The sequence below is a fragment of the Raphanus sativus genome, chromosome 4, assembly GCF_000801105.2.
Source record: "Raphanus sativus cultivar WK10039 chromosome 4, ASM80110v3, whole genome shotgun sequence".
Classification (NCBI taxonomy): domain Eukaryota; kingdom Viridiplantae; phylum Streptophyta; class Magnoliopsida; order Brassicales; family Brassicaceae; genus Raphanus; species Raphanus sativus.
In genome coordinates this window covers 43111654-43127042 of record NC_079514.1, presented here as the reverse complement: position 1 = coordinate 43127042, position 15389 = coordinate 43111654, and the positions used below count along the sequence as shown (strand labels likewise).

The window sequence follows — 15389 nt, the reverse complement described above, 5'->3', positions numbered from 1 at the left end:
ACAGGAATCGTTGGAGAAGGCTGGTGGATATGAAAGGATACAGATTTTCTTTCCTTGGGAGTTTTCTAATGCCCACATGAGATTTGATATGTTCTCTTCCATACTTCTCTACCAACTGCGACATAGATTTTCTCTTCGAGTATCTGACTAGTGGCTGCTGCTTCTTCCTCCATAGCCTGAAAGAGAGCAAGTTTTTTTGTGTGGAGAGATTTTTAGCACAGAGTTTCCTCTGCACCATCGTTCCCGTTTACTTGGATAAGAAGATATCCAATGGCTGAGCACCTCAAGATTCTGTTCCTTCGAATATTCGACCGTTCTCTATATATATAATATGGAAAAAGACTTGATCAATGGCGAGAGAGGAAACTATAGAATATTAATGTCTTTTTTATATATACCAAATATATTATAATCATGAGAAACAATGTCCGAGAATGTGGTTAACTAGACATGGTTGTCTGTACTTCTTTTAATTTGTTTATTATCTGTTTTGTGACTTTTGTCAGAGTCCAAAGAGCATCTGCTGGAAAAAGAAACACAACATTAGAAGCAGACAAGACAAGAACGTTATGTGTGATAACAAGAAAGATGAAAATCCAAATAGAGCTATGTCTAATGTACATTGAATATTGTCTAGTTGATGTAGCTACCATGACAAAATTCTTTACACCTTTCTCTGAGATCAATTTGATGATCCTCTTCTCTACCGAGTCCATTTCGATGTGTATCTTCTCTACACTGACCTAAAGTATCAACAGTCAGCTCCTCAAAACAAAATGGATAATATCACTTATGTGCTTGCATATGTGAAAGATGCTTGCCCAGGATCCTTATCCTTGTCTTTTCTGTTGAGATGCTGGTGAACATTCAGAACTTGTCTCCGGTGTTCTGTAACGCCCAACGTCATGCCCCTAGGCCCTAGCTGCCAACCTACTAATTAAGATTAGTCAGAAGAGTTTATTAATGATCACTGTTTTAAACAAGCAAAACTGACTTCTCTCAAGAGTAAAACTAGTCCTACACGCAAGTCTTTATCTTAACCAGTATTTTAGGACTCAATTCACTCCTGAATATATGTTTAGCTAAGCAATTACATCATCAGTGAGATCATCTCTTTGTAAATTAAATACAAAACATTGTTATGCCATATATAGAACAAATCTTAGATGCTCAGATAACATTAAAAAAAAATCAACAGTTACAAGTTAAAAGTCATAGTTGTTGCTCTGGACTTTTTTTGGCATAACCTGGAGGCTCATCCTTGTGCTAAGAGAGCCAATTATATCAGTAGTTCTACTGGCACAAACATTATAAACATTATAACCTTTTTCATGTGACAAATATGGAACACATATACACACACAATCTCACCAGCCTTTCTTTTTTCATCTTACAAATATAGAGGATTTACACTATGATTTGACAAAGTAGGCAATATATGCTATCTATGGAGAGATCGTATGCATGAATGCAAAGAAAACTTCTTTTCATGAGAGATTACAAGCATGAAACATGGGCTGAGGGCTTTTGAAGGATTTTCATTGTCAACAATGATGTTGAAGCCACTCCTGAATTGCAGAACGAAGAGCATGGTTAGAGATCAGGCTGTTGTGGGAAAGCTTGGCATTGGTCATCGGTGAAGTATCATGTCCACTGTCCAGCCACGCTCTTATAGCCTCTGCTTCATATGTGAAACCATCTGCAGCTACGTTGTGATCCTGCATGACTTCCTACAAGTTTTTTAAACAAACAAGACGAGTTTTAGTCTCAGTGAAAAACTCATACATAAGCCTTCAGAGTATATAACAGTCAATAAGTTACCTGGAAAATGGGACAAATGAAGTAAGGAGGAGCTATGCGTTTCTCGTTACGTCCGAGATGGAAGACGAAGATCCTCCGCTAGAAGCCCTCATAGGTTCAAGCACCCTCCAGACTTCAGTAGCAAGGTCCGGACGATTCTCACCGACAGCCTCACAGCATCTCAACGCCAAGCGAGCAAGCTGCTCGGCCTGAACAAGGGCCAGTCACCAGCTAAAAGGGTCCAAAACGTTGTTTAACGAACCGGAATCAAGCGCATACTTCACTTCGTTTGCTATCCGCAAAGCAGACCTCCCTGTCAACAACCGTAATAGTATTACCCCAAACGAGTAAACATCTGACTTTGGTGTTAGCTCTCCGCTGCTAGAAGCTTCTGGATCCAAGTAACCAGCTGTGTGCCTGTGACATCACTCTTGCTTCCTACGAGCATGTTCCAAAGTCGCTCAACTTGCTAACGAGATTAGCGTCGAGGAGGATATTCGCCGGCTTTAGATCACCGTGTACTAAGCTATGAGCTTTGTTGGAGTGAAGAAAGACAAGCGCTGCGCATACTTCAGTGGCGATCCGTACACGGTTTTGCCATGATAACGGTGGAGAGTTGTCCTTGCAAGTAAGCCTATCTTCAAGGCTTCCATCGGGTAGATACTCATAGACAAGACTCCACCCTTCTGGACAAGCTCCAATCAGTGTAATGATATTCGGATGCCTCATTTTGCTTAGCACATCAACCTCTTGCTGATACTCCACGGGACCTTGCGAGCTTTTAGGATTCAATATCTTTATAGCCACTTTAGTGTGACGCAGCGTACCAACGTAGATGCTTCCGTACCCTCCTTCACCAATCTTCATCGTCGAATCAAAGCAGTTAGTTGCTTCCTCGATCTCTGAGAAGGTAAAATCAGTGAAGTACTGAGGTAACTGCTCTATCGTTGAAGTAGTCTCTGCGCGGCTCCTGCTTAGCTCCTCGGCTTCTCTGAGAGCTCTGTCACGTTCTGTCTGCAGCTCCTCTCGTTCTTCCTTTAGCTTTTGTAACAGCTTCACGGCTACGTCGAGCTTCTGGTTTAGCTTCTCCATCGTGCCATCAGCTTCTGCTATCTGGTTCTCGAGCGTCTCTTTCTGTGCCGTTGCGGTTTGCACTTCTTCCGTGACTGCTTCTTGTTCTTTTCTAATCGTTACGAATCTCTCTTTCTCTTTGGATACTGCTGCCTCGGTGTCTTTCCTTCGCTTCAACTCCTCAGAATAAGCACTTTCTGATTGTTTAACCTATAATCAATCATTAGCAACAATATCAGAATTAACTAGAAGCACCACCACCATAATAAGCCTACTAATCTCTTTTTGAGTGATACGCAAGCAAACATAAACGGTACATTTGTAAGGAAACTCTCACCCTTTTGATTGCATCAAGTGCACTCTTTTCACCTTTCCGACGCCTAACAGTCTCTGCAGCAGCTTCTCGTTTTGAACTCTGAGCATCTGACGTTACTTGTCTGATTTTATCATGAAAGGAATCATCCACACCATCCTGCAACAAATGATAGTACACCAGTTGCTGAACAGCTGAGAGAACACATTGCTTTTTACCATTAACAAAGTAGATAGCATACCGGAAAATTAGAGGGAGATGAGCGGCCTGAATTCTCATCAACTGTGCTCATGACCGTTGCGCTTCCCCTTACTCCCCTGCCGTCCAACTCTCTATCCTCGTCATCAGTAGTATTATTTAAAGAACCGTTAGACACCCTCTCACTGTGTTCAGTTGAACTTCCATTGCTATGTACTCGAGAGACTGGTGTAGAGAAAGCTTGAAGTAGATCGCTTGCACTTATGGAAGGACGTGGAGATGCGTACTCTGATTCAGTATCATCCGCAGCTTCCCTGACAATGGTATCACATTAGCCACATGCCTGGCTCGTACAGTCCAATTAAGAAAAAAATTAAAAATACACGAACCTTGTGTGTATTAAGTATCCTTTGCAAGTAAACCATATTTGACAAGGTGTAGGAGCTTGTCGGCGTACGAAGATGGCTTTCCTTGACTTGAGTTCCGTCATTTTCCTGTTAGGTTAGGGAAACACAAAACATGTAAGATTATAAAGAGTGAGACAGCTCTACAAGAGTTGTTTCAGTGAGTTGGCATACTTTGAATGGTGTCTATCTGCTGCTGCTCCCATGACAAGCTTCTTGATCCCCAGCTCCGAAATAAGTTGCACAATTCCCTTCTCTATGGATTCTGTTTCAATAAACATCTTCTCTCCCCTCACCTAACAATCATAACTCAGACTCCATTATTCTCTAGAAGCAAATAAAACTATCAAGTAAATACACTATCATAAGGAAACTATGATCCTAATGGTAGCCAACCAATGAAACTAAACTAGTCTCCTTATACAGGGACATATAACATACCCCTCTCTGGTAGCATATACGAAGATACTCGTCTAGGATCATATGTACTTTCTCCCTTTCTTTCTCCCGGAAAACTTTGACCTCTTCCTCCTTCACAGAACTAACTGGAAACTTCGCGCCCACTAGGAAAGGAAAGGTAAGGTTCAATGAATATAAAAAAACAGTAAGAAGAGAATAATCAGTGACCACAAACTAAAAGGCTCTACAGAAAGAGAATGGATACTTACTAACTGGGATCATTTGGGAGGGTTGATGAACATGAATAACGCAAATCTTCTTCCCTCCAGTGTTCTGCAACGCCCATATGAGTGTAGACTTGCTCTTGGCCACGTGTTTATCAACAGCTACGAAGATCTTCTCCTCTATCAGCCGCGAGACGGGCTCTTCCGTGACGCTGCTCCTACTTGACCTCGATCCAGGGCTAGTGATCCCATGGAATCTCATGGATCCAGCACGCTCGGTCATAGCTGGAATTGGAGTCACCAAAGCCATCGTGTGAAAAAAAGCTCTCTCTCCACAAAGGGCTCAAAGGTCTCAACTTTACTCAATCCTACAAACAAGATTCCTAAATCCAACACAACAACAAAACAAAACAAACAAAGGAACTAAGAATTCACCACATCACTGCACAACACGAATCAACAAGCAGTGAACTCAATAAAGTGATTGGCTTTATTGACTACAGAGCAAAAAGCAAGACACTTTGAATATCATAGTGAAACACCCTAGAGGATTCTACGGATAAGGAGGAAGTAAGAAGAGTTTGGTATCGATTTCGAAACGTATTGACCAAAAAGTTATAGTCTTTCGGACAGAAAGACAAGCAAGACATGAAACTGAGATTTTTTTTCTTTTTTATTTTTACTTTTTTCTCGGAGATTCTCAGAGAAAATTAATTAAAATTGAGTAAGAAAGGCAATTGCTTTGTACTACATACCAAAAACGAAGAAGCTTCCTGGTGATTTGAATGTGCCTTCTTCTGGTGCTCAAACGTGACGTGGTCGAAAAATGAGAGCGTATAAAGAGAAGAGACAGAGATTGTTCTGCTGTATGCAAGCGCACGGTATTACTTATATAATGGGAGGGTCCTACTTTAACAGATTGAAGACACGTGTACTTAATCATAAGATGAATTTGCTTTTTATTTGTCCACTGTAATTGATATGTTTTAGTCAGACTAATTATTCGAGTTTAATTTCCTAATTATTCGAGTTTAATTTCCTAATTATATAAAAAACATATGTAAGCTTCAATATATACCTTTTCCTTTGGCAATTTCCCCTTTTTTCAAAAAAAAAAAGATATGTTATCTTGTCCTTAGGAATATTTAAGTATTTTATCTCTTGGAATATTTGATGAGCATTGATGATGTAGATGAAAACATATCTGAAGAGTTTTTTTCCTGATAAATTTAGAACTAGTTGAATAGTTAATGTGCCGTGTGTGGTTGTACCATGTTATATAATGTAAAATACTTGGGATATTCCTGAAAATGCCTATTCCCTTGTCATTTTCATTTGAATTCTATATTTTCCCTGGGGCCGCAATGGAATTTTATTTTCTTATTGAACGTTATTACGTAATTGGCAGGGGTTTTAAAAATAAATAAAAGGTTGTCTCGTTATATGAAGACAGGCGAAGCACATCCACAACAATGCTAGTTTATCAACTAGCCAAAATAATTTAATTCAAGAGAAAACAGAATATTATTTATATTTTATCGTTGAATATTTCAAACTTGGGATATACGGTTTGGGAATGTAGCATCTCTTTATTCATTCGTCGAAAGCTTTATCATAAACTGCAATTTGAATTTGTTTATGCACGTTTGATCATGTTAGGAAAATAATTAAAAACGTTATTTGAATATGACTAGTCTTCACGATAACCGGAATTCTTAACTTTTTTTTTTTTTAGAAATTCTTAACATTTTTTGAGAAGCAAAATTCCTACATGAATCATATTGGTTGTCATATGTTTGTTTCATAAAAAAAAAAAGGTTTTTATTATGAGTACAAAACACACAAAATCACACTTTAAGTCTGGTTACTTGTATGACGTTGAAAAATTAATATGGAAAAGAAAGAAAACAACAAAAAGATATAAATTTGTAGATACTATGGTGTAATATTAACCACTAATTATTAATGATAAATAAAAATATAATTTTACGAATTCAATCCTTAGTTTATTTTTTTTTGAAAATAACACACATTACTAGTTATGATATAATTTGTTTCAAAACTTCTTATCCAAAATTTGTAAACCTATTTTAAATATCAATAAAATTATTTAGCTGGAAAATCACTAAGCCCGGGCCTAGTTGTATTAAGGGTCTAAGTGAAAAAATGAAAAGTTAATACTAAATGGACCATATGATGTATGGGCCTTAGTGAACTATTTAAGCGCGGTTTGAGTTCTACGTCCAAATCCAAACGTTTGTAACAGTGTGAATCCAAAAGGTTTGCTTTTTAAAACTTGAAATGGCCAGTATTTTGGTTTGGTTTGAAATGGCCAGTATTTTTTTCCTTGTTTTAGGTAGCCATAAGTGTGTCATTAAAAAAAAGCCTCAAGTGTTCGATTTGCCGTAGTCCTCTACGTATTTTGGGATAATGCATATGGTTAACAACATCAAAGATGATTAAGTTTTAAGATAAGATCATAAGAGTCGTGCATATCATTGTTTTTTACGCTATAATCGTCGACTGTTTATGATGATTAGTTATGTTACCAAACACCCTAAACTAAATTAATGTGGTGTCTAGATAGAGTTATAATATGGCAACCAACCGCTGCACGCTTGTTTTATAATACTAATCTATCATTTTTCTCTGTTAGGTAGAACATTATGATGGCAAATCTCTATACAATCAACATACCACAACAAAACTTCATATAATCTCAAAAAGTCAAGAAAACTATGATGCATTTAATTACACATGACGCAACTGAAAACGTTTTGTTAGCTTTCTAACTTGCTATTTCTATCCTTGTAAATTCCAGTTTAAGTAATTAACTCGGCGATGGTACCTAAGAACGAACAAGAACAACGAAACATTGCTTGGCCATGAAAGCGATGCACAGAAAAAGCCTTCACATGCACTCAAAGACAAGAGATACGAAAAGGTCTGTGACCGTGAGTACTATATATGCTTCGTAATTCTCCACAGTATCGTCGTTTCATCTGCTGTCATGTGCAAGTAGTATACAAGAAACCATTGGTCCCTTTGTTTTCACGATCTTCATTGCACGCACATTTGTTAATGACGTTTGTCTTTTATCTTGGTACTACTATAAACAAAAATAATTATCATGATAATAAAAAATGTGTATTGATTGAACATTGTAGCGTGGCGAGGCTGCATTCTTTTTTCACTTCATTGGCCTAAGATAAAATCATGAATGGACATCACAGCTACTAAATTGGTGCATGCATAACGACGAGAGAAAAACTACAAAACCATATTGTAAAGAAATATTTATGTGTATGGATCCATACACACGTATCAAAACTGTCAAAAGGATCAGACTGGGTGTGGTCCAAACAAGGATCAACATCGTTGTTGTAATTATCATAAAGATAGTATAATATACACATGTTCAAAATATTTATAAATGGAATTTGACAATCGTGAGAGTCTGTTTGGCACTATTCCTTATATTTTCCAACATTTATCAAATAATCTATTAGCCATGCATATGATAACACGGCAAAAATACTAGTGAAAAGCATTGAATATTGCAATAGCCTCATTCTCTTTGAATTATGTCGCTTTTGGTAGGTCATACTTCATAAAATGACCAAACATGTTCTGATTCCGCATTTCTGATCGACCGCAATATTTTCCATTAGTACGATTAATAAAAAATTTATAATAAAAGTTCACAGTTCTGCTACTTGTATATATATATATACATAAATTGATTCTGACAATTTCACCAGTTAAGCCGGCGAAATATTTTTCGGTTTTATCCAACGATCGTGCTCATCGGTGAAGACATTTATTAGGGATTGAGGTATTGATTAAACAATACGATTATTGGGACTTAACACTTGACTATTTCATTCATACTATAGATAACGGTGAGTGCGCAAAAAAAAGAAATAACGGTAAAAAATTGACGAGTTTACCCTTCCCGACACACTTGTTGCCGTATGGTAACCCACTCGGACAACTTGGCTCAACGGAGGACCATTACCTACCGACTCCGCGACCATGTCACACTCATTTATTACATATACAGTCACTCACTCACACACACAGTGACATATATTTATGTGTAAATCTACTACAATGGTTTGTATCCACATTTTTGGCAAATGAAATAAACTCTTAGGGAATATAATAAATAATATTGTAACTAAACAAAGTAGGTTCTTGACTTTTTTTTTTCTAATCGAGTTTTCTTGTATTAGTTTAAAGACTACTACTACATTATACGTGTAAATGATGAAACCTCCGTATAAAGTAATCTGGTTCTTGTCGTTTACAATGTAAACTCTATGTAAATTGATGCCAATTGTCGATTTTCTTAATTAAAAAAGTCTGTTGTATTTTTTTCAGGGTTCTCTGGGTATTACTTAAATAAATATTTTTCTTGTTGGAAGTGGGTCTACTAGATGACACGTTTTTGACTAAACCATCTACTCTCGTGCTTCGAGCTTCTTCACCTCTCGTGAGTTTCTTCTTATTATATTAAGCCGCATTTATGTGAACTCTGTAAAACAATAATATTATAAGTTTCATTTCTTCTTAACAATGGAGGCAGAACTTGAAGTGAGTAGGGCAGAGTACTATCATTATCAGTAGTACTTCTTTATATCTGCATTCCTCTTCTTGCAAGCATTGGATCAGATTCCAAAAGGTTAAATCTTTGTACTTTTTCTTTTCTTTTATATTCTCTTCTTTCTTTGATCAACACTGCATGAATGAATCATACAATAATAATCAGTTTTGATTCAGACATGTTATTCTTTGATTGTACTCACAGTTTTGGTATCTTTCCTTTTTAAATATAAAAACTGTTCTGTAGAAAACAGAGAGAAGAAGAAGAGCATTGTGGGTGTTTTAATGGAGAAAGAGATTTACAGAAGACAACTTTCAAGAGAAGGGATAGGATGTGTTTGGATGTTTATGAACAGCATGTTTGATTTCAGACATGGTGGATCTATCCATAAGCTTTTGATGGATAAGAAACGTGGCAGCAAAAGAATCATAGGTTTCAGTTTCTTTTTTCTTTTGGGACATCATTAAGAAAATGTGTCTGAACCAAAAAAAAAAAGAATAAGGATTCTCACTTTGTTGGTTAATGTTACAATGCAGTTGTTGAGACTAAGGTGGAGAAGCACCTTACCTGTGACTCTGACTTTGAGGTACTGGATTTGAGAATCAAATTTGTTTTTATTGTGTAAAATTGTTGTGGGGAGTTAGAAACTGATTTAGATTGTTTGTGTTTTGTTGTCTCAGGAGAGTGAAGCTGAAATGCAGAGTGTCAAGAACCTCACTGAAGAGGAGACTCAGCAAAAGTGTGATACAGAATGCAGAGGAAAGACAAAGGAGAAGAAGAGAAGCAGAACATGCAGCAAAACCAACAGTGAGGATGTTAATGATCATGCAGACAAGAAACCATATGATCATCAGAGTGATGATGCTGATTCAATAAATGATGATGATTCAGAAGAGAAGTTCAGCGAGTTGATAAAGCGGTTGATAGCTCAGACACAGAAGGACAGCGACGAAGCAGAGAACTGCAAGAGCCTTGTGGATGCATCTCAGTTCTTGGATTCTAAACAAGGATCATTCCGGGACATTGGTACTTCACCAGTTTCAGGAGATTCTCAGAGGATCAAAGAGACACAAACAATTGTAATATTGAAGCCTGAGCCAACTGACTTGGTTATTGGTTCATCACCTGGAACACATGCTACATGCAACAAAGCCAAGAATGGGAGATCCGGGTCTAGCTTCATTCTCAATAGAATCAGAAGAAGACTAAAATCTTCTCCTAAGAAGAATCCATGCAATGCTGATGCATTGTCTTCTGACAACTCTTGTATGGGAGAGGAGATAGAGAATAGTTCCAGGCGGCATGTTTCAGCTGAAGAGATATTGCCTGACATTTCTTCAAATAATGAGGCTGATAAAGAAGATTCAAAGAAGAGTATGTGTGGTATATACATTGCAGCCAAGAAACATCTATCTGAAATGCTTGCAGAAGGAGATGCTGCAGATGTTGATTCACCTGATAAAGAAGCACCAAGAATCCTTGGGAAGATTCTTGCTCTCCCTGAGTTCTCTACACCAGAGAACAGTCCAAAAGTGACACTAGCGCATGAGTTTGCTGGTCATCAGATAACCGAGAAACCAAATATTCAAGAATGCAGCTCAGAAGATTCAACCAAACATGAGGAAACAGCTTCAACTTGTCCCGGAGGTGATTCTTTTTTCTTCTGACCTGTTTCTTTCTCAGCCTTTGGTAAGTTTTCAGATTGACAAAATGAAACTAACTGTTTTAAATGTGTAATCAGCAGGCGTTTCAGACACTAGGGATGAAGAGAAGACTGTCTTGGACTCGTTGTCTGAAGCAGTTAGCTCTTGCATTGTACACCAAGATGCATATGTTGATGAAGAGAAGCTTGAAACTCATGATGAACATGAGCAGACACAACCACTAGAAAAGGTTGTGTCTGAGTGCCAAGACAATGCCACTGATGTGCCAGGAAAGTCAAGTCCTGTGTCTGTTCTTGAGCCTTTCTTTACAGATGATGACACAAGTCCAAACAGCTCCAGGCTCTCTTCAGGTATTGCCTTGCCACATCAGTTGAGCATTTTAATCAAAATTTTGTTCAGAGCTAACCTTTTTCATTGACTTAAATCAGTTGAAAGTCGGTTGCAACCAAGGTGCATACGCTTCAACGAGCCTGATTCTCCAAGATCAGAGAAAGACAATGAAGTCAAAGATAGAATGAATGACAAAGAATTGGCACTTGCATACATCCAAGCAGTGGTCAAGTCCTCAGAGTTGAACTGGGAAGAGCTTTTGGTGAGATCCTTTTATTTGGAGCAGGTTCTTGAGGAAGCTCTAGTGGATGACGTAGAGTTCTATCCTACAAACTTCTGCACGGACAAGAAACTCCTCTTTGACTGTATCAATGAAGTTCTTATGGAGTTTTGTGGACATGATGGCCCTTGGATCTCACTCGCCAAACCTGCAGTCCGGTTTGGCCCAGACATGGAAAACGTTGCTGAAGTGGTGCAAGAAGAGGTTTACTGGCATCTCTTACCTTTGCCTTCTCCTCACACGTTAGACCAGATAGTCAGGAAAGACCTGGCTAGGACTGGGAGCTGGATGGACCTAGGTTTTGATATCGGCTGCATCGGTTCTCAAACAGGTGAGATAATCCTTGATGAACTATTAGAAGAGATCATCATCAGCAGCTGCACTGACTTGTTCCAGTCAACAGTCAGTACCAGAAAGTAAACTTGTGCTTACAAGAAAGACACTTATGATGGTCAAGAGGCTCGTTTGTTTACTCTGTATAGTTTCACTTCCACTTCCATGGATGGACAAGGTCTAGCTTCCCTTTGTGTAGATACCCACAACCACAGCTTTTAGTAGCAACAAACGTTTCTTTTGTTTTTCTTTTCTATTTTGGCTTCTGTAGAGTTTTGAGTTCAGTTGTGATTGTGAATGTTCTTTGTATGTTGTTTTTTTATATGAGGATGAATAAGACGAGGCTTGAGCTTAGATAAGAGGAACATCTCTGCTACAGGGGAAGCTATAATGGATCATCATCAGTAGGTTTAGAGTTTAAGAGAGAAATAAACAGAGAGAGAGAGAGAGAGACATCACAGGAAGCCTCATGTGGCTTTGGCTAAACCATCTGATCATTTGTTACATAACATCTACACTCGGTAAGAGCGATTAAAGAAACTGCATATGAACAAGAACAACACAATACACACATATATAAACTACAAAGGTAAAGTTTCCCTACTACAACTACGTGTTATACATTCAATACCTAGTACTAGCAAACCTAAGTTAAAGGTATCACATACTCTCTGTTTACATCTCATATGAGAAAACGCAGAGTAGATTGTCTTCATTCAAGACTTATGCCAACCATTTGAAGAGTGCTTAATTTCACGCATCCTTTTCTTTGCGATGATCCGATTCCGTATGACCTTCTCGGATTTAACAGCTTCATCAATGTTACTAAGCACCATATCACATAGCTCGTCTAAAGCTAGCATAGAAAACGGCTCCTCTATAAGAACACCCACCTGTATGATATATTGTCAAGCACGTACAGATTAGAAGATTTGATAATAAGTTAGGCAAAGCATAATTAGTGAAGGAGAAAGGGAGTAAGGAGGTACTTCTTCAATGCAGAAGAGAGACGCAGCGCTGATGAAAGTAGCAGGAACAACATTCCAGTGACAATCATCCCAGAGAATAACAGGGAGTGTAAGATGCCATAAGACTAAGAGCCTGGAAGTTAGCCGTGTGTAGGAAAGTGGAATAGGGATACCCATTAGTTGATCACACACACCAATCCCTTCCTGTAACTGCAGCATCTTCGATTCCTGTAAAGAAAAATATCAAACTTGAGCACCAAAACACTGTGTAAAAAAAGGAATATGCTTTAAGGATCTAATAGAAGTACCAAAGCATCAATCTTTGTACTGTCAAGATTCAAAAGCTGAAGGCTTTGGGAAATGAACTGGATGACACAGCGTGGACGGTGCTTTGATTGAAGGATCAGAGACAGATCATCATCTTCTACCACATTCCGGAGATCATCAGCTATATCCGAACCATATATCACATGACACTACACAATAACCAATCAATCATCAACCTTTCCCTCTACCTAAAGCATGACAAAGAGACTACGACAAACAGACCTTAAGCGCGACAGGGAAAGCAGCAATGTAACGCAAAAGCGCATCTCTGATAATCAACTCATCATCATCACCGGAGGATCCGCCGTTGACGGAAGAAACAACCTGCCTAGCTAAATCATTAGTTCCTGTTATAATCTTAACCCAAGCCTTCCTCCCCTGCTCGAACCTCGAATACGAAGCCTCAGTGCGGAACACCAAAAGCAGAGCCAAAGCCGGAGCGGTGAGCTGGTAGGGCAGAGAGGAAGCTCGGAGCACCGGGAAGAAGCTAGGCAGCAAGTCCGAACCCACGGCGGAGTTGTACCCGGCGATGAGGACGGCGACGGTGGTGAAGAAGAAGACGGGAGGGATCAGAGAGAGTATGACGCGGGAAGAGGCGCTGGAGGACACGTGGCGGAGGTGGCGGAGGGAGCTCCGGTGTCTGACCCAGTTCTCGTGAGTGTAGAGGGATCGTTTCTGCTGCATCCGCCTCTCCTTGATCCCGTCTGACCAGTCCGGGACGGCTTTGAGGAGGGAGACGAGCTTCGTGGAGAGGTTAATCGGAGAAGAATCTTCGGAGGAGGAGTCTGGATCGGAGGAGACGCATGAAGGTTTGAAATTGCGGGGTCTGGCGGAGATTCCGGGGCGTAATCGTCGTCGTTCGAGGAGGAGAGATCGGTGGGTGAGGTTGGAAGAGAAGGATAGGTTCATTGATTGATACATTTTGGCGGGAAAATCGAAGTCTAGGGTTTGGTGGAGAAGACGATGAAGAAGAGACGCATGCAAATTTGCTTTGCATAGTGTACAAGTGAGAGAGGGAGTGGTTAGGTGGAAGAAGGTCGTTGGAACTGTTGGTGGGAAGGCTGTTACGACGTCGTTGTTCGGTTTAAATGGGCTTTTGTTATAACGTACGTGCTTAGTTTTGAGTATAAATGGGCTATATCTTTCTCTAAGCCCATAAACTTATAAAACGCCGTCGTTTTAGACTTGTCGTTCTTGTTGAAATATAGGGTTTATCGGTGCCGCGCATCAGCTTCGAAGAAGAAGCAGAGTTTGATTGGAAGGGGAGAAAGAATGTCGAAGAAGAACAATTTAGCCAAGAGAAAGAAGCAACACGAGTACAATCTCCAGAGTATGTTTCTTTTGATCAATCTCTTAAACAATCAATACAAATTCGCTATGTGTAATGTATTCTCAATGAAATGTTTCGATTTGCAGAGGAGAAAGAAATACAGGACAAGAAGATCAAGAAGCTTCAGGCCAACAAGAACAAGATGAAAGTAAGCACCTTTAGTAGCCCTTTTATCTCATATTTCCGTATATAGTGTTGTTGATTACATGTATTGAATCTTGTTAGTAGAGCCAGCTGTGACTAAAGTTTAGTTAAACTTATGGTTGGTTTATTCTGTTGTCAAAAAGGTTGATGGAAGTGGTAAGAAGAAGAAAGGTGGATTCTCAGTTGGGAAGAAGAAGTTGAAGACTAAGTTGACTCCAGCTGCTAAAGCTAAAGCTGCTCAAGCTATGGAGCTTGAGTAGACAAATGAGAAACCTGTTTTTTTTTTGTAGTTTTTATTCACTTGTAATGATCTTTTGTCACACTTTGAAAGTAATCAGTTTGAAGCTATCCTATCTCACACCATGAATAATTCTTTCTTTTTGGTTACAACTTTTATGATACTCTTTCCTTTTAAGCTCAAGATTTTGCTTTCAATACTGATCTGAATATCTGATTATCATGAAATCAAATATGAATCTATGATTAATCTGTTTTGTTTGCTTTCTCAGCAAAATGAACTTTTAGGTGGGACTAGTATGGGGTGTAAAGACTTTCATTCATAGTATAGACTCATACTCAATATCTTTTCTGAATTATTACATTTCCACTAAACATGGACATTACAACATGTTGTCATAATCAAAGTCTACTATAAACAGTCTCCCACATTACATGGTACACTGATGTTAGATTCTCACAGGCAAAAAAAAATCTCAAAGGCTTTGAGAGGTCTCTCTTATATCATCACATCAAATGGGTCCTTGTGAGTAAGAGATATTTTAGTAGTGATGTCTCTCTCTTCACAGCCTCTCGTGAAAATGGCGCTCAAAGTGGGTACCTCTCTGACCGACCACAAAGGCCAATCCTTTTTCTCACTCTCCATCCTCCCACGTGTGTACTCCACTCTCTTAACAAATTCTCTTGTTTCAGACCACTCTCAAAGAAGGGGATTAGCTTTGTTTACTAGACTTACAGAAACAGTTAATAGTATTTTCATC

At 38.8% G+C, this 15389-nt stretch overlaps 2 protein-coding genes and 1 pseudogene across 4 annotated transcripts; 1 reads left to right on the top strand and 2 right to left on the bottom strand.

Annotated features, from left to right (window-relative positions):
* Positions 1-1261: 1261 nt before the first annotated feature.
* On the bottom strand, positions 1262-5284 carry LOC130511667 (U-box domain-containing protein 33-like; annotated as a pseudogene).
* A 3629-nt stretch (positions 5285-8913) lies between these two features.
* On the top strand, positions 8914-11981 carry LOC108851298 (uncharacterized). 3 transcript variants are annotated; one of them, XM_057009027.1, is made up of 6 exons: positions 8914-9093; positions 9269-9447; positions 9552-9601; positions 9696-10662; positions 10757-11029; positions 11108-11981. In XM_057009027.1, exons 2-6 carry the CDS (start codon positions 9300-9302, stop codon positions 11707-11709), a joined length of 2040 nt encoding a protein of 679 aa, XP_056865007.1. In that variant the 5' UTR covers positions 8914-9093; positions 9269-9299; the 3' UTR covers positions 11710-11981. The 3 variants fall into 3 exon arrangements, with proteins under 3 accessions (XP_056865007.1, XP_018480207.2, XP_018480208.2); XM_018624705.2 differs by having other exon boundaries at positions 8915-9093; positions 9262-9447; XM_018624706.2 differs by having other exon boundaries at positions 8916-9093; positions 9262-9447; positions 10760-11029.
* A 167-nt stretch (positions 11982-12148) lies between these two features.
* On the bottom strand, positions 12149-13930 carry LOC108849735 (voltage-dependent chloride channel 2, chloroplastic-like). Its single transcript, XM_018623337.2, has 4 exons — positions 13140-13930; positions 12899-13066; positions 12612-12818; positions 12149-12515 (listed from the first exon to the last, which is right to left on the bottom strand). The coding sequence occupies exons 1-4, from the start codon at positions 13836-13838 to the stop codon at positions 12339-12341; spliced, it is 1251 nt and encodes a 416-aa protein (XP_018478839.1). The 5' UTR covers positions 13839-13930; the 3' UTR covers positions 12149-12338.
* Positions 13931-15389: the final 1459 nt, after the last annotated feature.

Excerpts from the sequence above, each read along its gene's own strand:
- LOC108851298 (XM_057009027.1), top strand. The coding sequence starts at position 9,300 with ATGGAGAAAGAGATTTACAGAAGACAACTTTCAAGAGAAGGGATAGGA. Across the intron at positions 9,448-9,551 it reads TGGCAGCAAAAGAATCATAG|TTGTTGAGACTAAGGTGGAG; the intron begins GTTTCAGTTTCT and ends GTTACAATGCAG. Across the intron at positions 10,663-10,756 it reads AGCTTCAACTTGTCCCGGAG|CAGGCGTTTCAGACACTAGG; the intron begins GTGATTCTTTTT and ends ATGTGTAATCAG.
- LOC108849735 (XM_018623337.2), bottom strand. The coding sequence starts at position 13,838 with ATGTATCAATCAATGAACCTATCCTTCTCTTCCAACCTCACCCACCGA. Across the intron at positions 13,067-13,139 it reads CTTTCCCTGTCGCGCTTAAG|TGTCATGTGATATATGGTTC; the intron begins GTCTGTTTGTCG and ends GTTATTGTGTAG. Across the intron at positions 12,516-12,611 it reads CTCTCTTCTGCATTGAAGAA|GTGGGTGTTCTTATAGAGGA; the intron begins GTACCTCCTTAC and ends TATATCATACAG.